At 33.6% G+C, this 24,996-nt stretch overlaps 1 protein-coding gene across 1 annotated transcript in view; it reads left to right on the forward strand.

The window, feature by feature from the left end:
• Positions 1 to 16,183: 16,183 nt before the first annotated feature.
• The window catches only part of LOC124352873 (hypoxia-inducible factor 1-alpha-like), a 177,153-nt gene continuing 168,340 nt past the window's right edge, over positions 16,184 to 24,996 (forward strand). Inside the window, exon 1 of the mRNA XM_046802589.1 lies at positions 16,184 to 16,375. Within this exon, the coding sequence (XP_046658545.1) occupies positions 16,338 to 16,375 (38 nt within the window). The 5' untranslated portion in view covers positions 16,184 to 16,337. The remainder of the gene's footprint in view (positions 16,376 to 24,996) is intronic.

The raw sequence follows: 24,996 nt of genomic DNA on the forward strand, positions 1-24,996 counted from the left end.
AATGAAAAGATAGTCCAATATGCGGATGACACGACTCTCTGCGTCAAAGCAAATTCAAATACCGCTCTGGAAATAGAAACTTTTGTTGAACTGAATTCTTGTATTCAGTATTTCTCGGACTTAAATCTTAAAACAAATAATACAAAAACGAATTATATAAGTTTTTGTCTCCGTCAACTAGTTAACGAAATTCAACCCGTTGTCATGGTAGAGGACACCCTTTTAGAGAAAGTGGAATCCACTCGATTTCTAGGAATGTATCTCGATAGAGGATTAACTTGGACCGACCATATTGAGCATGTATGTGCAAGGGTTGCTTCAGGCGTTTTTTGCCTTGAGGAATTTGGCACAGGTTTGCTCTTTTGACCTAAGGATGGCCTATTTTGGCCTTTTATATCCCCATTTGGACCTACGGCATACGCATTTGGGGTGGATATGCCAGGATCAGATTCAACAGAGTTTTCTGGCTTCAGAAAAAAGTCATCAGAATCATGTGCAAATTGAATCCTAGAGAGTCGTGCCGCGATGTTTTCAGGGAGCATGGTTTTCTGATTTTTACCCTGCCTCTATATCTTGGATGTAGCTCTGTATTGCCGATTCCGATGTGAGTTTGTGCATGGCAGGGACGTCCACAGGTATGATACTAGAGGTGGGGACAGCTACAGGGTGCAACATCATAGAACACTGGCATCTGAACAACTTCCTTCACAAGCTGGTGTCAGATTAATTAATAATCTCCCTGAGAGCATATAAAATGTCAACAACCCACTCCTGTTTAAACCCCAACAATGATGTGTAAAAAATTTTCAGTTCTCTAGGTTATTTCTTTCCAGAGATAAGTGAACAAGGTGGCGGGGGTGATACGGGGATGAAGAGGATCCAGGTGATCCTCTTCATTCTCTTCCTCCATGAGCCTTCTTTTTCTTCTGGCTTGCCTAGTGATACTTGGACGCTTTCTTGCTTTTCCGATATATCAAAATATCCATTTCCCGCAAATTGTTGACGGATTTTACACTCAAACTCAGTTCGAGTCTTTTGTAGAGGTCCAGTTTGCTGTTGTGGCCTTCATTGAATGATAATACTGCATCCTACACTCCCACTTCAGTGCAGTGAGTCTCACATATGCCCTTGTTGGAACTTTAGCTGATACATTATTAGTAAAACTTTCATGAGGGTTTTGGGTGTGGCCTTGCAAATGCTTCTTCATTAGCTCGGTTTCAGTATATGCCTTGTAGATATCTTTTACCTTCACCATAACATCATAGAGCAAACCGTCTTAGTGACTGTAGGTCTGCCCCTCAGCCTTGGCTTTATTGACACCACACCACGAATCCTCACCCCCAGAACACAATCCGTACTGTTGATTTTCGTCCGTTAACAGTTTATAGATGAAAGTTGCCAAGATGTTTTGCTGCGGGAATAATGGCTCTTGTAACATACTGAATTAATTTCACTGCAATAAAATACATTTTAGATGTTTATTTAATGTTAAGAAAGTTAAATAACATTTTAAACAACAACAAAAGAACTGTCATGAGGCGTGGATGTAAACATAATACCTCATCTATATTAATTATTACCTACACGTGCACTCATAAGCAGTCATAAACTGAAATTTGAAACTTTACGTCTATCAAGAAAGTTTATGCACTCACGTAAATGTAAGAGACTGTAAATAACAATTTAAACACAAAACAGGGGTTGTTGGCCAAAACATTTATGTGTTTTTCATTTCACAAATATTGTTGTTTCCGGAATATTGTAGCGGATGACGTCAGAAGGGGTTTAATGTAAGTCCTCCGGCCATAAAAGACGCTGTTATAAGGTTAAAGTCCTCGCTTCCTCCCTTCATCCCACCACGGTGCTTATTTCTGTCCCTTTAATAAATGGTTACTTCTTTTCTGAGTCGTCATTTTTATATGAACCATTAATAATTTGGCAACTGAAAGATAAATGAATTGTTACTAAAACTATAAACATCATCATTGATGTAATAATTATGAAATAACTCTATTACAAACATTTTAATTACTGAATTTAGAATAGTAGCGTGACCTATTGTTTGGTCAAAAGAAAATTCTATTATCAATCCTACAACTGGCAAATCGTAGTGTTGTCAGTCCTTTCGAGAACTGTGCAACATATTTTGGTTTAAAGGTTCTAGAAGCTTTAAACTTGGTACAAAGGTTCTCCTTAATCCAAGGAAGAACTCTATTGATTTTGGAGTTAAAAGGTCAGAAGGCAGTCCATTCTTCTGTCCGTCCGTCTTTGCGATCATTTTTTATAGAAAAGTCTCAGATACTTGAAACTTGTTACATAGTTTTCTTTATGGTCCAACGAGGAACAATATTGATTTTGGAATGAAGAGGTCAAAAGGAAGTCTGTTAGTGCGATAATCCTATCATTGGCATAATTTCAGTCAGGTCCTTCAACCGGTTTATTACTAATTAATTGTGCTTAGGGCTATGTAGATTAGTTACCATAATTCAATGTAGGTTACTTTGGAATTAAAATATGCATTAATAATAATCATCTAAATTGAATGTAATATTTTAATCTGATTTGTGATATATGGGGTGCAAATTTATTTCACTTTAGATTTTAATTTTAAATAGTGGTCCTTGGACGGCTCATAAAACTACACATTTAATGGTATAATGCAATATGAACACATTTAATATTTAGTTCAGATGTAAAATTTATAAAGAATTAATAATTGATTAAGATAATATAAAAATACACAATTAATTATACATACGGCCCAACTTTTCATATGCAGTCATTATAATGGATTGCTGCGATAAGTGAAAGATATATTTTTTGCAAAATAGAATTATTAGTGTTGTAAGCAAAGTAAATCAATATAAATCATGCAGGATGAATGATTTCATTTGTACGTTAATTCAATTATACACTCTCAATATTCTATTACAACTTGTTAGCGATTAAACATAATTTTGTATAATATATAAAAACATTCCAAATGTATCTTTAAAAAGAGTCAAATTCCAAGATTAAATTAATAAAAAGTAACTTTTCCAGCCTTTCTTTGACACTTAAAAACCCAACTCGGGGAAAATTTTATCAACATTTTCCTTTTTTGCAATTTGTACACGCTAAAAAGGAGGCATTATGTCTCAATTTTTTTATATTTTTTTTGAAAATTCCCTCTCAAAAGTTTAAGAGTTTCTGTTGTAATTTTTTAACGTTGAAAGAGATTCAAAGCTGAGCTAGTATCATTATTATTTTTGTATTCTTTTTTAACTTTACTGAGATGTAAAATATTTTTAAAACGAAAAATAAAAAAATAGTTTGCACCAAAACTCTTCTAATTATAAATGAATTAAGGTTACTATATAAAAAATTAGAGTGGGGCTTTCCTCAACGGGTAATAACATCGAAAAACTTTTAATACCTATAAAAATAGGCACCAATGACTCATGATACAAAATCTAAAATTACCAGAGGAAACTCCATGAACACTGTTACTTCACAGGGTGCACAGTAACAGGACATTTTATATATTATGTCTATGTGATGTTAACTGCTCGGAATAAATTATAATTTATTACTATCGACGTAGAATCATGTACTAAACAACTTTGAATTATCAACAATGCCGATAAAGTATCGTTAGCACAGTTCGTACGTGTGTAATAGAAGTTACAGACATTGTTTTAAGTCCAATTTTGTTTTTGAAATAATTGATTAATTTTATGGGTTTCACTCATGTGCAATGTAGAATATAAAAGCTGAGTTTGTACTGCGACGATGGCCGGACATTATATTAACCAGTCATAAACGCTATAAGAAGTATAATTTGGGTTCTAAGGATGTTATATTTTTGTGCAATATTCTACTGTATTTAGTAATTTCGCTGTAACATATTAAATTGGTCAATTAATATTTCATCTAGAAATAATTACGTAAGAGTGTTAAATGTGAATTGTAAATAGTACAATTGTATACAGAATATAGTTACTTTTTTTAATATTTAGTTACCAAATGGACTGCATAGAGAATCATATCTAGGAGGTGGGGGTCCGTGGCTCCTAATGCTACAGCACCGACTACTTTATTTTGTTTCATTGCACCGAAAATAAACCCTGTGAGTATCACAGTGCCTAAAACCATATCTCTCAAATTCGTAGTTAAAAAAAATAAACAGCGAATAGCAAAGCTCTATAAATCCGCGATATACAAGCTTTTCCGAGAGAGCCATATCACCACCAGAGCTGCAGAGGCTGTATGAGGTTAAGCAATTAGTACCTACATTCATCCCACATATGCACATGTAGAAACAAATGTGTTTTAACGTCGTTCAGTATTAGGAGTATCAACGCCTATTATATCATCCCTGTTCCTTTCCCAATTGTTTAGTTTTTCATCGTCTTTGTCGCTTTTTATTGACGATGTTCGTAAACAACCAAATCCACACTCGTTGATGAAGTTTAACTTAATTGATTCTGCAATAGAGTAAGTTTTATTGAAATTTAGTATTTTTACTTGGTTTTAATATTAATTTTAACTACTCATGTAAAGCGTATTCAAAATTACATCCGAAATATCCACCAATTCAAGCCCTCAAATTAGGAAAGCGAGTTGTTTTAAAATTTTAGATACATTCATGTATCTAATAATAATTTTAAATAAATATCAATGCTTGGTGAAAAATAGGAACGCCCATACTCAGAATGATGCGATGAGTTATTCCATTACCAAAATATGTTACAAGTATTACTATATATAAAAAATACTACTTTTTATTTATCCTTGAACATGTAGTCGAGTTGGAGTTTGTTTAACTTATGTTGTCCAGAACTTTAAAAGTTGATTTATAGTTATTTGGAAGTTGTGACTTCATTTCTCAATTCAATAAAGTCAAGATATACAGTTTGGAGATGAATTCAGCCAATAACTCGTGGCTCAGTCCTTTAGGGTAAACAAACTCAAGTCTGAATGTATTGAATTACTTCTTGTGCCACGTGAAACTTTAGTGTCCAGACTGGTTACATAACAAAGTTGGTTACAGAGTTTTTCAACATAAAGCTTTAGACATCCGTTTATTCTTTGCTTTCGTGTTTTCCTTATTTCAGTTCATATTATATTATTCTGTATTGAAATTACTTATTAAATAATATATTTTACAGATTTTCGATAGTATTACCTATAAAGTGTATGAAAATAAATATGCAACTTATATAATACAACAGAAATTGAGTAATGACAACATTCAAATGTTGTTTTAAAACTTACATCAGCCAATAGTTCAATTTTTTTAAGTTTTTTTTATAGTTCAATTAAAGTTTGTTATTGGCGATGGAAGGTTTGAAAGGATAACAGGATTTCGAACAGTTGCCACCGTTATAGGTTATAACAAGTATAATACAACGTTTCGAGGATTGGAATCTATCCTCTTCGTCAGGCGGGGGAGGTAATATTGGCAAATGTCCGAATCTTATTTTCCTTTCAATAGTTCAAAACTTACTTTAAACGCAACTCACTGTTGTTTTTCTTTAAAGTTTTATTTTTACGAGGGTTTGTGAAGGTAACAGGATTTGTTGGCCATTGGTCATCTTTATGTGAAACACAATAGTAAAATCCCCCCCCCCCCCCCTAAGTGGGCTAGTTCGAGATATGCAATGTTCACCAAGTTGACGGTAACATAAGATACGGACTACAAATAAGTTAAAGTGAACAAATTTCATTTCTGTCTGTCTGTCCACTCGATATCTCGAGAACGACCTATCTATAGACACTAAATGTTACATGAAGCTTATTATCTGTATAGGCAACATCGAGTTTAATGATTGTGCATGTCACCCCATCGGAGTTAGGTTACGTTTTAAGGAATAATTGTACGTTGGCATTATTGGCAACCATGATGGCAATCAAGAAAAAAATCACAGAAAAAACTTATTTGTAACAAACTGAGTACAGTGATATGGCATTTTAAAAGATGACATAGTAACATGCAGCTAGATACTTGAAACTACATTGTTCTAAATAAAATTCTTGAGATAATATTGGGACGCCGCATTAATGTATATGTTGTATTCTTTTATCGTTTGAATGTTTAGGTTTCCTTTCTAGTTTGTTTTTTTTTATATTAGCAGCGAAAACAGCATATTTCAACTAACCGTTGATTTAGTGGTTGGTCTGCTAGTTTTAATTGTGAAGCCTCCATTAATTTCCTGCTAAAGATGTGAGGTCCACTAGCTTCGTTTCATAAAATTTCATACAACGATATTCAGGAAAATGATAAACAATGCCTTACTTCAAGGTAAATTTAACTTTGTACTCTATACATTTTACCAGCTTCTTCTTAATGGAAACTAAATGCTTAATATATGATCAAACACTCCAATAAATGAAAAATTTTTATTTTGTGGGGCGTAGACCCACATACTCTATGTTAGATTATTTAACTACCTGAAGGAGAGGTAAGATTTAAATATAAATTAAACAAAAAATGCCTTTATTATAGAAGCAAAGTTCATAGTTTATGCCTGGAGGAACGTGTCCAACTTTTCACTAAGGACCTTCGGGATTAAAAACTGAACATTACCAAAAATTAATTTTTATTAACAATTATTCTAATTAAAGTTTTACAAAATGATTATTGAAAATCTCCAAAAAATAAGAGCTGAATTCCATTGCATTACCAAAACTTAGATTTAGTGGAATCGATAGTGGCAAATCTCTAAAAAGTTTCTAAGAAATGAATCGATTGTTACTCGCACTAGTTTTAGTTGGGGTTAAAATGACAGTGTATAGTAAATAATGAATTGTTGCCCACGTCAACAACTTTTTTCTTGACTGACACGTTTAAAACCAACCGGCAGACTTTTAAATATTGTAACTTTAGCCAGATACATAAATAGAGTCAATATGGTGCATTGTATATTATTTTAATTCACTATACACTAATTATGTGATTGAGTTTTATTTTAATCCTTTCATTAACATCCCATTTCGAAAACAACCAAAATATATTTTTTAGGGAATATTCCTCTATCGATTTTACAATAATTAGGTTTGAGTAAAATGAAACTGACTCACTTCCGAAAACTAGGTTAAAATTTTAATCCTACGTACTAAGTTCTCAACGTCACTATTTTCTGTGATTCCTTTTCAAAAGTTAAAATTCAAACTAAGGTATGTCTTTAGTATGAAATTGATAACTTATATTTTATTTTACATCTTAGTCTAATATGAAAATCTGATGTAATACTCTGAACACAAGAACAAAGAAGTAAGGCCGCCTGTTTTACGATTTCAATTTAGGTAATGAATCGCTGAGTTGGCAGTTATCACGATGAACAATGGGCAGCTGGAACTTCATAAAAACTGAACCATTAATTTTGTTTCCGGCCACGACATGTTAGCACTGCTCTATATTGCACTGGTGTGGCTTCCAATAACATTTTGTCAAACTGATCTCATTTTCTATTTTTATAATAATATTCATTTTGTTGTTTTATTAATTTGGCATTAAAACTGTCACGAAATCTAAATCAATGAGATGCTTACTATATTGCAGATTCTTTATTGTTTAAAGAGTTGACTAAGAATCACAGCACACTGAGTTGGATCTTTATTTTGAGTTGTACTATGTTTAGTAATTTTGAATATTACATAAGATCGCCTGTTTAGCTGGAACGTACCAAACTTACGATATGCTGTATTTCTGACTGAGGGATTAAATTAAGAAAGCTAAGCCCTTGACAGGTCTTAAGAGTCTTCAATTTAAACACAAATGTGTGTTTCATTAGGTTAATAGTTTGAAATTATTTAACTAAAAATCAATTAGTATTTCCTTTCTTTAATTTCATATTGGCAATATATTAATTAAATGAAACCAGACTGTTTAATTAACTCTTGTTTGCCTGTACAGTATTACTACCATAGTAGAGCATATACAGATAATTTACTATATCGAGGTGTCATATACAGTTGCCAATAGAATAATGTTGGTTAATCCTGTACGTCCAGGTGTTCAGTTATTAGATTTTGCATTTAATTATTGTTTAACCTATACGTAGGAATTGCTATTCAAAAAATTACAAAATGAATAATTGAACTTTTGTTAAGATATGATCAGTTTCAGTTTGTCAAATAGCTATATATCGCGGCGGAGCAAGTACAGTACTTTTTGTAATTCAATCTTTATTGGAATTAATTTAGGCTATAGCTTTTTATAAAAATTGAATGTATACATTTTTGGGTTTTTGTATATGGTAAAAAAATAATTCTCCTCTCCCCTTTTCAAAACGAAAAGGGAAAGAAGGGAATAATTTTGAATTTTCAAATTGCACCCCTATCTTGTGCCATTTCATTTTAAAGTTATATTCAATAGAATTACAATGAAATCTCTACAAAGTTCCTTGCAAAAGTTATGGGTAAATAACACCTTACATTTTAGGGTGTACATTAAGTCCTGATACGCCTTGATATATTCCAAAAGGATTGAGATATCGAAGTACAACCTTCACCATACTTATCAAAATATTTTTGTGGCTTTTTTGGTGGATAAAAACATTTTCCCCTTTTCAAAGAGAGGTAAAAAGGGGGTAACATTAAATTTTCAAATTGGAACCCCTATCTTGTGACATTTTAAAGGTCTATTCAATAGAAACAAACTTACATGAAATCAACTTCTCTGCGACGTTCCTAACAAGTTATGGGCAAATCCTGAACTCACTCTCCGAAAACAAAAAAAAGGCAGTAATTTTTCACAGTAAGTACTGCGACAGTGAGTAAGAGCATCATGTATTGAACTGGAAACAAATATTATTCTGGATTAGCTCGCAATTTATTAATAAAGCATATAAATGTAGCTTGGTGCAAACTCGAAGTGCCTGCCACTCGTGAGCTGTGTCTGAGGAAGCCGATAAGACTTTCTCCTTTCGTTAGACGCCTCCTCCCCTCCGGTAGTAACAGATAGACTCACCCGTCTGGCCGTGTAGTCTGCCCTACCTCAGTGTCTCAGTAGTAGTCACAAGTTTGATGCGCTCCTCGCTTGCACACGTGGTTTGCTTTTATTTCTCTCTGTAACGTTGTTTCGGTTAGCTATGTTTGAATATTTAAGAAATTTAGCGATGCTGGAGATTGCTGGAGGATATTTTATTGTTGTCCATTTTAATAAGAAAGAGGCTAGTTAGTAGCTTCATGTATAGCCTGTTTAATTAGCGTTGTTCTAAACTGGGTAAATCACTGGAAAAAAGGGATTTATAATAAATCAATGGAAACATGGTCAAATTGGTCATCAAACTTTCTATCTGGTTTATTCAAGTACATTATGTGTATTTAGAAATGACCATTAAGACCTTGGATATACAACTTGGTGACATTGATCATTTAATCACAATAACAAACAATGAGCTAAGAACTTATAAAATTATTAGGGCCTTTTACTGTTAACAAAAAGAACTTTTTATTTTTTCTCATGACGATATATTCCTGATATTAAACAAATGTCCTTTCTTCCGTGCTTATAGATGAGGCAAAACGCATCGATTCAAGTCATCAAACGGAAACGAGCTCGTACCATAGTCATCTTTCTATAAAATAAGAGAGCGAAGTGCTGGAGTTTTTCTTGCGCCAGTAGAGTCGACTCTCAAATTAATTTCTTGACTCGTAGTAAGTGACAGAAGGAACAGGATCTTTATCCGCTGCAATTAGACACACCGCCGATGTCCTCAACGAATGATCCGCAATGCCAACTTCACACGTTCGGAAAAAGAGATTCAATGTATGTTTGAGTTTAGGGTTTTTTTTACATGTTTTACAAATAGCCTGTAGGCTTTAGTTCCCGGGGTCGGGTTTTTTGACTTTCCTTCTTTTCCTCCACATTCTGTCTGACAGTACATTTTCCTCTTCATTAGAAAATGTGATTATCATCTTTTAAAAAATTTTGAAGATACAAACACTCATCTGGAAATGAATACATCTAGGTCTGTTGGAATATTCAATTCATTTAGCTTTGTTTGCCTTTTCCCTTCAAGAAGATGTGAAACTCTCAATTTTATTTCATAAATTCCATAAAAAGTTGAAGGAGGTCTCGTAGTGTGACATATAAATTGATTTTCTCCTTGTTTAGTTTGCCCCTAGGAGTTGTATCAATCTGCTTTGTAGTAAAAAAAAAAAAAAAAAAAAAAAAAAAAAAAAAAAAAAAAAAAAAAAAAAAAAAAAAAAAAAAAAAAATTTATCGGGAATGATTTATCCGGCCCAATCAAACCTCAATGTGCCCCTCTTTGCTTTCTCACAAAAAGGCGATTTTTTTGTTTCTTTCTGTCTCTGTTATGTCTTGTCTTGTTTGTACTCTTGAGACATTGCACATAAGCTTTGCCTCACTTTCAAAGTTAGAACAATTGTTCCTCATGTTCTTAATGATATCTTAGAATAAGGACTCTAGGAGCTCGTACGAAAGTGGCTGTCTGATCTAAGTCTCCAATCTTGTTTAGAATTGAAGTCGTTACACTCTGATGTCATGAAACCTTCATGAGTACTTTATTCCAAAAAACTAATCATCACATGGTCATTTTCCAAAGACTGGAGCTTCTCCTGATCCAGTTGTTTGGCTTCAAGTCGTAAGTCTTTTTTATTTTCTTCGTTTGAAAGTGATGTCTTGTTAACGCTGCGATTATTTGGTGTCTTATTTGACTTGTGCATTGGCTTTACTGGCATCTGCTCTTGCACTCCAGCGGAGTCTTTCGAAAGGGTCTTGACTGTCAAAACATTCTTTGATCATTATTCGGGACAAGGTGAATTTTCCCATCTGGTGTGTAGAGATGTAATGGAAAAAGTTGTACATTTGCTGTGATGGGCCAGGGCAAAATATTCAACAGAACTACTACTCCTTTCTGCAGCGGTCGAAACCTACTGCTGTAACGGAATGAGCTGTCGCAAGGAAACGTAAGTGAGCAAGAGGATTTTGACTCTTTGATTCGATTTTGAAGCCCCTTGTATCCTCCGAGACATTGTTACTTTGCATTTTCGTAAACTCTGGACCTCTTACAGTCACTGATATTTAAGTTCAAACTTGTCAAGTGTATTTATCACAGCCTTCTCCATATCTTCCCCTTTATGGCCACAATTTGGGGAATGAAACGTTATGAAACCGACTCATTAGGTGGACCCGTCAGGTGCTACAAAACGAATGACAAAAGTCAATTGATCCACATTGGAAAAAATCATTGGGGGAAAAATAAGTAGAGTCGACAATAATCGAAAAAATACTTAGAATTTCTTGTTATCTGACGCGACTTTTGGATTTAACATTGTTCAGCTAAACAGAGTAAAGTAATAAACTCGTTAACGTTCGTGGGAAGATAAGTATGAGGGCACTCACTTTACCTTTATTTCCGAAACGAAGCAACATTGGTCCAGCCATTGAAAAGGATTCACACTTGCACCCTAAAAGCTCGATACAGCCAAGGAAATTCCCATTTACTGGTTGACACCCAAGAAATTTCTTTTATTTTCACCATTAAAACCGGGAAAGCCCTTTCGAGAAGTTAAGATACTTAACTACTACAACAAACTTCTCTGACAATACATCTCTCCAATAATTCAACTTCTATACTTGATGCTGCTCAAGTAGTTTTGCATCAATTCTCTGAGGTGCATTCATCCGGGTCAAATATTTGTTCACACATTCTCTGTTAACTCTTAGACTATTATTCATGTTCTTGAATTTTGTAGCTACTAGGTGAATTTTTTCCAATACATTTAAAGCCGCATGTAAGCTAAGGCAGTTCGTCCCCCCATTGAGCATTACAAGGAGCACAGTATACATAGCACAGTTGATTTTGGAATAAACTAAATGAGTTCTTTTGTACAAATCACCTCCATTTTACAAGTTTTTTGAAAAAATCACGCTTTGTTCAATATAACGGTTTTGGTCCAGAATACTGGCCGCTTGGAATTGGGAAAAATCACCACTGTCATTTTTGGATTGATGGCTGTGCAACTGCAAAATGTATTACACGGCATATGCCTCATTTTACCAGCCATTTAAAGAGGGAATCATCAAGATTTTTTAGAGATCGGTTACCATCTTTATTTGCTAGGTACACAATCTTGCAAACTGATGTCCTCCCAAATCTGACTATTTGCTCGGGTTGATGGTGGTGAGAGGGACGTGTACAGGGCTAGCAATTTTCCGTTTGTGGTGTCTGAGACTTCGGTAGGCAAAGTGGCACTGGCAAGGCTGCTGAATCAATCCAATTCCACTATAACCACCGATTACACGCTTGTCCTTACTCACAACGTTTCGTTCTGCAGTTCCCCTCTGACGACCGGCATTTGTCTCAGCAGAACAACTGGGGAGTTTCGGGTGTATTGGAAAAAATCGTCTAGTCTTTGAAATTTTATTTAGAAGAGTGCCACCTTTCCCGTTCGTTAACGCTCCCAGGGCCCCCGTTTACGGTATTCGGAACCACTTGGGTTTTATACTCTCATAATGTAAGCCTTACATATGTAAAAAAAGCCAAAACCACTGCTTCTTCTAATATTTCCAGTATCACAAACACTTCTACTCGACTTACGGAATAAATGTCAGTGTTTATTAGAAACGAGCAATGGAACCACCAAATTAATTCACAACGGAAAGTCCAAATAATTCATAGGCCCATAGGCCTAAAACAAAACAGTGCCAGGACGAGGAGACGACTGGACCGGCAGCTGCAGCAGCTACACTCTGTACTCTATCTGTCAGTTGTAGCGTCAGTGTGTGCAAAACGTGCGAACGGGCCGGCTCGGCCGGCGGGCGCCCCTCGCGGCGAATGCAATAATTTTCCCTTTTAGTTTTCACTACCGTTACGATACATTACTATGCGTTATCACTAATTCGCTATTAAATTAAGTTTCCTTTTTCTAACTCAATAGGTTATTTTTATAGTAAATGGAGAGTAATATCTATAAGGTCTAGGTGGATGTGTTAAAATAATGGTACAAAAAATGTATAGTGAAGTTTTAGACCATACCATTTTTATTTACTACATCTATAAAAAGAACTTCATCTTGCACTCCGAACGCGCCCACCCTAAAATCGTCACCGAGCCTCGCGCCCTAGGCTGCAGCCCCCTACTTAGCCTACTGGTTAATCGGGCCCTGGCTGCCTATCATACTATACTAAATAGCAATTGGCAACTGCGAAGCTGTACAAGTCTACTGGATATAGAAATTCTAATAACTGGAAGAGTTTTCAGCACGCGTCGGGTTGCACCTTGTTTCAGATCTGTATAAGTTGTTTGGACGTCCTACGAAGCATTAGTCCAACGTACTATTTCAGGCCTCCTTGACAATATCTCAGAAATTAATTTCACACTAGACATTGATGGCTGATGCTTTGCAAGGACTTTCAGATCTAAGTGAAGCTTTACAGCATCGCAGTGCAGATGTGAGCTATGCAAATAGAAATTACAAATCACAGTTACATTATTTGAAGAAAGGAAAAAGTTCCAGGGTGCTACTAAACAATAGCTCAAAAAACAGTAAACAATTAATTTGACTTTTTTCGGAGTTACTCTCCACACAAAAGAAGTTAGATCAAGCAACCAGCTGTTGGACCTCGAAATATTTTATGGTGCACTTAAAACTTCTATTGAAACAAGACTGCTTGATGAAAAAGATGTGGAGCTAGCGGAAACTTTTAAATGGCCACAATAGTCTCAATAACGTTTGGAAAAAAACGAAATGAGGAAACTTTATGCAAGGTTTATAATGAACGAAAGACAGGTAATTACAGGTTTCAGAGAATACATATACTCCAGAGCGATACTCGAAAGTCTCACTCCTTTAAATTCATCGATTAACTCTACTACCATTTCGTCGGTTAAATGTGAAAGAGGATTTTCTCAGATGAACTTAATCAGAGTAAGAATGCAACGCAAGTTTTCTGTTGAAATTAAAACATCAATACAAAAAGTAGTTATAATAATAAAGCCACTGAGTTCTTTACTCAGCATTATATCAGTTTCTGTCCTGATGCTTGTGAAAATTAATGCACCTCTTTTACGGTTTTTTTATCCAAAGAAGTATGTTGACTCTTGGCTTCTCGAAACCAATCGGCGCTGACTGTCTAGAGCAGGGCTGCCCAACCTACGGCCCGCGGGCCGAATTCGGCCCGCGAGTCAGTTTTATGTGGCCCGCCTTGTTGCCAAAACAACCAAATTTGTTTACAAGCATTTGAAATATTAAATAAATACAAGTTTTGAGAACCAAGCAGTCCAGCCGATTTCACGTAGAACGAGCCGTATTCATTTGGTGGAGTATGAGTGTTGAAAGAAGTAAAGTAATTGCAGACAGATTTCACTGTCTACGGTGGTGGCTGCCGGCTGGCGAATAGAGCACGCGTAAAACACGGCGAACCAAAAGTCTGGGTTTATATTTATTTCTACTAAAAGAACCTAAAAACATTATAAACCTTTACCTAACAACTAATAAATAATAATAAATTACAATAATCAGGAAACAAGGGCCAAATAACCTTAAAACTCATATTTTGCACAAGATTTTTGGAACAAACCCCGGGCAATACGTTTTGTTTGGGGTTCCAAATCCCCTGGGATGTTGGCCCGCCTGGCCATAAAGGGTTTACAATGTGACCCTTGGGTAAAAACGGTTGGGCACCCCTGGTCTAGAGTAAGGAGAGAATAAGAGAAAATAAATACAAAGAGAACAAGATGAATTTGAAGACTATATTTTTAGCCAACTCTCGATGCGAATACTCATGCTGTATTTTTTTACTGCTTTTCATGTTCATTAAAAAATCTGAGTTGAATGAAATCTTCCCTTTCCAACCTAATGAATTGTACAGTTAAATTTTTGAGGTGAGGATGGGGACAGGTAACGTATATTCCTGTAGGTTGTAGTTCCGGCAGACATATATCATTGTATATACCATATATAGTCTATACAAACATATTGTAGCACAAAGCAAACACAAATGTCTCCCACTGATTACACTATAACATATATCATTGGTAATCTACCAGCTTTACCTGAACCCCTATCACACCAGTTGCATAGCGACATTAGGAATACATTAGGCATACCAGCAAATCTGCCGTATGAATCTCAGGGCGATATTAGAAAAACACAGACTTTTCTGGTAATCCTGTCTTCAGAGCGTACGACAGCAGCGAACCGTCGCGTCGTTTTATAAAATATGTACTCCGTGGAAGGTGGGTTACATAAATACGATTGCCGCTGCTTTGATGAGATGAGAAAAAGGTGATTTTATGTGCTTTCACAAAGCTTGGTAATTGTGCATATTAACCAAAAAATAAATGTACACAAAGATATCTACAAAACTTTCTTTTTCTTATAAATAAATTGTAAAGCAATGTAGCAATCTTTTTTAATAAGGGCGTGAATCTTAATAAAAATTACTTATTTCCTGATTGAGCAATAATGACAAATCAACACTGCAACCTACTGTATATAAACATTTATTGTAACTAAAAGTAATATTTACTACAGATTTTCACCTTTTAATTTGGAAGGGCTTACCGGAGACCTAACCTATATTTGGCTTCAGGTAAACAAATCACTAAAAAAGCTTTTCGAATGTCAAAAACTAAATTTTTATTATATGTACTCGTAGTTATAACTAAAATTAGTATATACATACTCATATATGGAAAGGACTATCAGCCAAATACGGGAAGAATGACTCGATGTTTCATACTTCGATGTTTTCGATGTTCATACTTTTTACACAGTTCTGAGATTTTGCACAAGATATATTCTGGTTTCCATGAATTATATTACTCATGTTATATTATATTTCTTAAACTTCTGAAGACTGAGATCCTAGTGTAAATATTCAGTTAACAACATTCCTCTGATTTTCCAAATTCTTATGTTAACACCCAATTTTAAGAGACATATGATCTTTTGCTTTCGGTGGAAAACTGTTTTACATTACTCTCAACTCCACATGAAAATTTGTCGAAATGATACTTTCACTTGCTGTAAGGTAAAATAGAACCCTTTGGGCTTAAAGTGTTAATTCCCAAAACCCCTCCTTTTAACTGACACAATTAATCGGAAATCAAAATTAACGATTTACCACATTTATGCCATATAAAGCTCGAACTAGATCTTTTTTCTTTATACTCTTTGTTATTGTACGTCAGCTGAGGCTGTAATTTCATCAGTCAGACGACTTTTTGTAGAAATTATTGTTCTTGTGTTAACCCCCATCGATGAAGATTTTTGTGTTTTAAGTGATGTTGAATTGATGAAAATTGTGTTTGAAAGAAACAGTGTTTTGTGGTTTGCTATCTACTTGTTGCACTTGCAATTAGAAGAAGATAGTCTAGATCATGGATGGTAAAATTGCCAAACCAAAAGAGAAGCGAAGGTAAGTTGTGAAGTGTTCTGTTTACATGGCGTCTAATCGAGAATGTTTAGTATGAATAAGTAGGTCGTTGCTCTTGTAAATATTCCAAATTTGTTAGTATATTGTTGAACATCTATTCGGCTACTGTCTAAATACCATTTTAGCTACAGCTCATGCCAGAGAAAATAGTATAATACCAACCTCTTAGATATCTAAAGATTATCTGTGATGATGTTTAATAATTGTATTCAATTTAATTTTTGGGATTTCGATATCATTATAATATTAAGTTTTACTTGGCTTAGAATTTGTCAAATTTTTTGTTGAGATGAAACCGTAAACAACTAGCCTATTTCTGTTGACCATTCAGTTAGGCCTTGGCTTATTAGTTAGTCTTTTTCTTCTGAGTATACTAGAATACTTGATAGATTTAACCATTAGTGACTTTGGCTGGCAGATGAAATTTATCGTTGACCTACCATGTAATGTTCGGGTTGTTTTCAATGTGAGGATTACAGCTAAGCCTAGTCTCATTCATATAGCCTAGTAAAATCTTGAAATGTTTTGGATTTGGTAATAATATTGTGTAGTAATTAATGACCAACATTCCAAGTTGTAAGTGATAATGTCACACAGAGTTCTAATAGCGTACGGTATGCACTGACATGTCCATATGGCTACACTTGGATGTTAAGTACGTTAGGCTAAACAAAATTTCATAGGCGACTTACAAGGTAGTGTAATCCAGAGTCACGTAGACTACGTGACAGGCAGAGTATGATAAGCGGGAACCCAGTTTTTGTATCACTTAGTATAATCATCGATAGATAATATTGAATATGAGACTATCAGTCTATATCAGTGTAGCCTATCTATAGTCATAATAAGAGTTTAACTTACACAAATTTTATAAATAATAAAGAAACTATAACGATCAAACTAACAAGAACAAGAAATAGGAAACGCTTACTTAACAGTAACAAACATTTAGAAAAGAAAATAAGAAAGTTGCGAAACTATTTAAATATGTTTTCTTCTAAGTGGCAAGAACTGGTTGGAAAGTATTTTCTCTATACCTCTCTTCTGTACAAATATTCAGAGAAGATCTACAAGCAGGTCAGATGGTATGGCACTTTTTAAACTTTATTCCACACCCCTCAACGAAGATTTGACTGTTAGGTCTTAGCACCAGTGGTTAGGTCTAAAAAATTGTCATTACGGTTGATGGTAAAATGCTCAAAACTACATTCACTCGACACAAAATATGACTTCCACATGTTCATGACTATTGGGTTTCTGGCACCACACAAACATCTTGCAGCAAAAAAAAAAAAAAAAAAATGTTTTATATGATTGAATACACTAGGCTGTTTTGGTTTAAAGTTTAATTTATAATATTTAAATTTCATTAAATGACTATAAGTCATTACACTTTGAAAACACCTCAATTCAACAAGTGTTAAATGCTTTACCAACCTGTTAATTAAAGTTAATCTATTTTTACATATCTCTGTGAATAATAGTGACCTAGCTGAAAATATGCAAACTACTGTAAACTAAAATGTTAAGTGATGGAAGTTATTAGTACACTTTAGGCTACTGCTGCTTCTAGTAAAGAGCAATTCTAGAGCCTTTTTTTGAAAACTTGTTTTTGCATTTGATTCCTGACTGTTTTGTGGGAATCCATTTCTAACTGTACAATAAATTGAACCCAGTAATGGTCCTAGTTTCAGAAAATTATATTTAGGACACTTACATTTTTCAGAATCGGGTAGACTTTAATAAGCGGCCTACACTCGTTATTCGGTTGTTTTTATCGAATGGTTCGATGTTTTTATCCGAAGGAATAATTAGATATTTTAATTTACTTAACATGATTCCAACTAGTTATAGTAATATTAATGTACACAATAAACAGCAAGAAATGAGTAATATTTTAAGATTTTGAAAATGGTGATGAATACTGTATGAGAAAAATATGTGAAATATTTCTTACAAGTGACAAGATTTGTTTAAGTGGCTTCAACATGTGGGTTTGGCTTCTGTTAACATATGTGGGAAGAATTCTTTCCTCCATTTTACAAAAGCTGGGCAAGTTATAAATATTGTAAGGTTTCTTTGGTATTTAGGTTTAGGCCGTAGTTGGTTTTGTTTTTTTTGTAATGTTAGTGTTAAATTAATGTTTTTAAAATTGTAATGTACGAGATTCTTCTTGTTACGGTGATTATAAAAACTTATTGTGTATGTTTTTTACATATCGAAGTTGAATAATATATTGAATTGTTCAATAAAAACTACCGAGTAACAAGTGTAGGCCACTTATTAAAGGCTCCCCTCAGAATCAAAAGAAAAATTGAAGATTTATAGGCTTCCCGTTGTCACCTAAATCTTTTCATACTGAAATACTTATTCACGAAGGAAGGAATAGCCTATTCATAATTATTTTATAGTTTATAATACAGTCAAAGTAACATATCAGCCATTCCATTGTTAGAACGGGATATCCAGAAGAATATATTTAATTTGGCCTAAATATTAAGAAATCATACACATTGTTTGAAATCAAACTGTGCTGTAAGTTGTCACTTAGGTCCTAGATTCTGATTACAATCTGTGTGCCTTGTAAAATTATTCAAACCAGCTGTGAACAGTGAAAGGTCTGTTACGGGCGAGACGTTAAAGAGGCATGGGAAAAAGAACCTCAACTTCATGTAAAATTTTCTGTTAAATATATTGAAACTCAATTTCAATGAATACATGTTAGATAACTCTTTTACTTAATTGATTTTACTTTGTTGTGTCTATTTGAACTAGCCTATCTATAGCATCTTTATAATAGGGGAAACAACATTTGTAAATCAAGTTATATGTTACGATGGGACACAGAGGATAATATAAATAAAAGACGTGATAAAGGTATAATGAATGTTATTTTTAGTTACCAAACTGAAGTATACAATACTTTACATTGTTATAAGTTAATTAAAGTCTCTCTAGACTTATGTATATATATATATATATATATATATATATATATATATATATATATATATACACTGTATATATAAGGAGTCTTCTTAAATTATAAATGTTACCTATAATTCAAATGACTTCAAATTTATAAAATATTCAATTTTCTGATTCTTTTATTTCTGAATACTTGAATAATCCACATATATCTATAAATGCATTAATGTAAGACATTAAGTTGTCAATTTGAAATAAATGTTCATTGTTTTTTCCACTAACCATAGTCATTTACACAACTTCAATATTGTCATCCTTATCGACACAGGTTTGTGTAATTTTCATACTTTTGTCTTCTTCTCTTTTTCTTACTAACAAATTCTATGAGAACAAACTGTCCTACCTTAATTTCATTTTTTGACACAGGTCTAGCCAAGAGTTTTGATTGGTCCTCTTCTTCACATTCTGTATACATTTCGAGTACTCTAACCATTTCTGTTGACCCATACAACTTGACTGAGGAAAGATGTCATGTTGATCAAGTTCATTGGGTTTGTCTCTGTCTTCTGTTTCTGACTACATTTAGTTTTTCTTTTGATTTCCTTTAAGCACTTCATTTGTATCTCAATCTTACCTGATTTTGTCGGTCTACCTACCATTAATTCTTCTTTCTTGTTGGCTCTTTGTTGTTTCTTTCTGCATCTGATTTCAATTGATTATTCCAAGCTTCCTGACCAAGTTCCAAGCTATCCCTGCATTTCTGAACATGTAAATTGACATTTTCTTTTCCATAGCACGTCTCTCTATATTTGAAGTTATATCTGAAAACAAACAAATTTTTTAGGTTTATATAGAAGTATGATACAATTTATACAGATTTTTCTCTGTTAAAGGTATGCCTAGCCTATAAAAAATGTTGGTTGCAGTATAATATTGTGTTGTAAAGATAAATACTTTGAAAGCTTTACCAAACCATAATAATAAAAAAGCGTTACGGACGGGACAAATTTTAAAATTTAATATAAATACAAAGAAAAGTAAGAAACATTTACATTTTGAGGTTAAATTAAGAGTACATTGTTAACACAAAATTCATTGTTTAATTAAAATTTTAACTTAACCTAATATTACTCAAATAAAGAAACTTTTTTTACCTTTCCTGTTACGGACAAGACTTCCGAATAGCCTTTACAACAAGTTAAACTTCCAAAATTCTGATGGTCATCAACTTCATCAAAACTAGTATGTCACTGAAAAATACAGTCAACAAGGGCTTCCCTGCAAATGTTTGCAAACAACTGATCAAGTTCTTCTTATATTTTGTTCAAAATTACATTGAACTTCAAATCAGAAGAGACTAACAGGAGCATGTTAATCAACAGTGCAAAAAGTATGTGAACAACAATAATTATAAAAATGGTTATTGATTCTGCCAGCTCAGATTCTTCTCTTAACAATGATACTAAAACTGAAAGTATAAAAAAAATAGTTCAAATCTTACATTTAGAATACTTTCCCATGGAATGGCTGTTATATATTGGTATGAAAAGATATAACATGACGATGAAGTGGTATAAAATTTAACGAAAATACTGTCTGCTCTTGGCCAAAATTTTATTATTCCCTTCCAGATTACATATTTAGTCATTCTTTATTTTATGATGTGTACTGAAAAATTACATTTCAAAATCTAAAGATGAAATACTTAAATGCTTTAAAAGACCATAGGTATAACTTAGAAGAAAATATCACTTCATGCCTCGTGATGTTGAAAGATTCATATTTATAGATAAAGTTATAAAATTGGCACTAAATGTCCAGTCAATAACAAACCCATGTTGCTTGCACCAAACCATCAATTAACTGCCCAGTAACGAGCAATGCATAGAGGAATTGGCGTATGAGAATCAGTCAGCTGAATTCTAATAGTTCTAGTCAGAAATAATAAAATCTACAATATTTTTGGAATCAATTTGTAAACATAAAAATTGAGTGGGTATAGTATTCTGAAAAGTTTAAATAAACACGCTTAGTAGTAGTCTAATGAGTGAGATATAAATAATGAAAAATTCAATGCCATAAACCTATGTGTGATTTACATATGGCGTAGTTACAACACTTTTCAACACTTTTACAAACACTTTTCAATATGATAATTGGTTAGTTTTTAAGGTCCACCAATAAAAATTAAATGTATATTCTTAGTTGATATGATACAATATACAAACTAAAGTTGTTAAAATGTGAAATTATACTAACGAAACATATGGTATTGATAACCCATAACATTGTATACTATAGCTCTAGTAGTATTGAACATGTTCATTACTGAGGGGCACAGTGGTGTTGTGTGATCACATTGGTATTATCAGACATTAAGACTCTGTGTTGATTCACTTAATCTTATGTTAAGTCCAGTGCAACAGTGTTTGAACCGAGATATATAAAATCACAGTGTTGAGCTCTAATATTTAACTTGTGACGAGGATCCTCGCAATAACACATGAGTGATGAAAAATCAGGATAACGTCAGAGAGCTGACTGAAAGTGACAAATTTCACATGTCTGTAGTTTTTAATAATATGTGGTCTCCACATTATAAATAAATTCAGACTAATATTTACAAATTAAGAATTTGCAAAGAGAATCATTATTTCATACATTCATTGTAAACAAACTAAGCTTAATTTATGTTATACAGTCATTGTCCCCTACTGCAGACATGAATATTTTTACATTGGTCTTATGGGTAACCGTGAGGGAAACAAGAAAATAGCAGAATAAGTAAATTTGTAAACAAAAACTCAGTACACTAATAAGGGATTTTATTATATGACGTATTAAAACATGTAACCTAACTAACCTAACACGTCCAACAATATTTTATGGTGACTTGGTATATGTAGACTTATATTATTTAAACACTGAAAAGAAACCCAATTTTATGAACCAAAATGTAAATATATAATGTGGTAAGATATCTCGAGAAAGATTTCACCTGTAGGCTTGAAATTCAATTTTATATAGACAAGAATAAGTTCTATGACATTCCAACCATGGAATTTGACTGAGTGTTGTTGAAGCCTATCATTCAGTAGGCTGGCGCAATTCCCCTTTGGTTTGCCGTGGAATGTAAAAATTGCTTTGCTGTATGGAATGTATGTCATTCTGTCTGTCAATAATGAAATGAAACTATAGGCTTAAAATTTTACATTGAACCTCAGCAGAGTCTGACTGTAACACATGATGTGGTGTACTCTTACCTTGTACTATAACAGTTTAAGAACCAACTCATTCTAAAGCTAAAGAAGTATTCCAAGTAAACACCATAAAAACTTGAGAAATTAAATTTTAAAAAAACTTGTTTTATGATGTATTCACTTAAACTGTCGACTAAAAAGATTACCATCTATATGGCTGAGATACAATTTGACAATTAATGTTCTATATAATAATATCTCTTATTTTATTTTATTAAAAATTATTGTAGTAATCATTGGATGAAATTTGGTATGTACACTCTTTATTGTATACACATGCATGCTGAAAACTTAAAAACTCTTAATTTAGGGATGGACTACCACAAATTATTACTATATTCTTGCTTTCACTATAAATATAAACATACTCTTCTACTATATAACTAACTGTCATTCCTTATTATTATGTGATTTTGTTTACAATACACAAATATTCTATTTAGTTTATAAACTGAATTTGTTCATGAAACCTAAATATTTATTTATACAGATTTGCCCCTCCCTCCCTCTATAATGACGTCTCTGCCTCAGCTGTGGGGGGAATGTTAAATTTTGTTGTTTGTGTCGAACCAAAGTTTATCAGCAGAACATTGTTTTTGAATCATTATGTCTCTCTTCTAATTGTCTTCTAATGGGTCTGCTAATAGAATCACAAACGACGGCGCCTAATATATGGCAAGAGATAACGAGCGTCAGCTATCATTTAAGGACAGGACATTGATTCATACGGTCGCCTCAGACTTGGAGAGTACGGATAGTAATTTCTCGTAATCGTTATTAAGTATTTTGTTACTTTCAAAGCGGAGAGCTTCCACAAGAAAATTTTAGTCAGCGATCACACCTTCTGTCTTGTATCGTTTAATCAAACGATGACACCTGCTGCATTGTGAGCTATCTGTAAAATGAGAATGTATGTGTGCTCTTGATGGGGTCAAGTGTGATTCTGCAAAGGATCGTTAGATAATATTGTACTTCTCCAAGAAAACTAACAATTTCACATGTTCATAAAAGAGTATTGTTCATAGTCTGTATTCACAACAAATTGTTGACTCATAAACATTTAACTACATGTGGGAAATTAGTCAACGATATTCTTAGTAACTCGACCAATAAATAAATAATCAACTAACTAATTTATATTTACTTCCGCCGTAATGACTTTGTTTTCTCCTACTATCTGATCTCCTCGTGAGGCTCTTCCCCCCCCCTCCACCACCGTACCGGGAAGGCAGACGGCTCCCCTGACGTCCTTCTTGTACTGCAATGTTCTAGTGCATTCCGGCTCAGATTGTATCCTTTTCCTTTAACGCTTCCTCTTCAGCTGCTTCTTCACATAAAGCTGTTCTCTCTTTTTCTTCATTAGAAAATAAAATCTCACTCAACAGACTGAGTCTACGTCTAATCTAATTAACCCTAGTCCTTAAACAAAAATAGTCGGTACAATCCAGGACGTCACATCGTGTCTTGCTGACCCTTCCTCGCCTATGTACTCTATTTTCTGCTACACTTCCCAGTCTTATGTTTTTGTTTATACCGAGTAATAGGCCAACCATAATAATAGAATATTCAGAATATTGTATTGTTAATTTATTTTTTACATTGTTTCGAACATAGTGGTATTGTATTCCAACACTATTGCTAAAAATTATGTAAACATTTTGAAAGAGTGTATGAGCAGCAACTTTTTGTATATTTTTATAAAATTCGCCATTTTTAAGAAAGGTTCCCAATACGAGTTTAAATAGATGAGGGTCAGGACTTTTTCATGGAGTTAGTACAAAAATTAACACATTTTGATCCACAAATATATTAGAAATGGTATATAGAATAGCTTTAATCTATGTTTCTTAATTATGCAACTAGTGTTGTTTCTTTTTATACTGGTTTAAGAGTCCTCTTGCTTGACGGAAACATCTCTACAATTTTCTCTTTTACTGCAGACAAACTTAAGCGCCCATTTCTGAAGCACAAATCCTCTTGTTAGGAGATTCAGAAAGCATCCGCCATAACACCTTTTATAGCTGAGAATAGGATAAATATGTGTTCAAAATATACATTTTTTAAAGTTTCTTAGTTTAAGAACTACCATAATGTTAAATTATGAGTGTAAGAGATTCGCCATTCTATTGAAATAGCTCGTGAACCTAATTCACCAGGTCGAACAGATAATGACCAAAAGCAGGTTTCAAAATTCATGAAAATTACTGAATAATTTTCAATTGAGCACGCCATTTTGTTTCCAAAAACGTCGCTCCGATATTTTGAATGAGAAATTACGTATGTCTCTGTAAGTAACAGTAATTTGTTTGATTGACAAAAATTAAGTCAATTAATTCACATGATATTTTAATGCGTGTTAGAAAACCTAATCGTACATGAATCTGTATGTCGCGCGACCTCAACAACTCGCTAATT

Source organism: Homalodisca vitripennis, chromosome 1 (genome assembly GCF_021130785.1).
Source record: "Homalodisca vitripennis isolate AUS2020 chromosome 1, UT_GWSS_2.1, whole genome shotgun sequence".
Taxonomy (NCBI): domain Eukaryota; kingdom Metazoa; phylum Arthropoda; class Insecta; order Hemiptera; family Cicadellidae; genus Homalodisca; species Homalodisca vitripennis.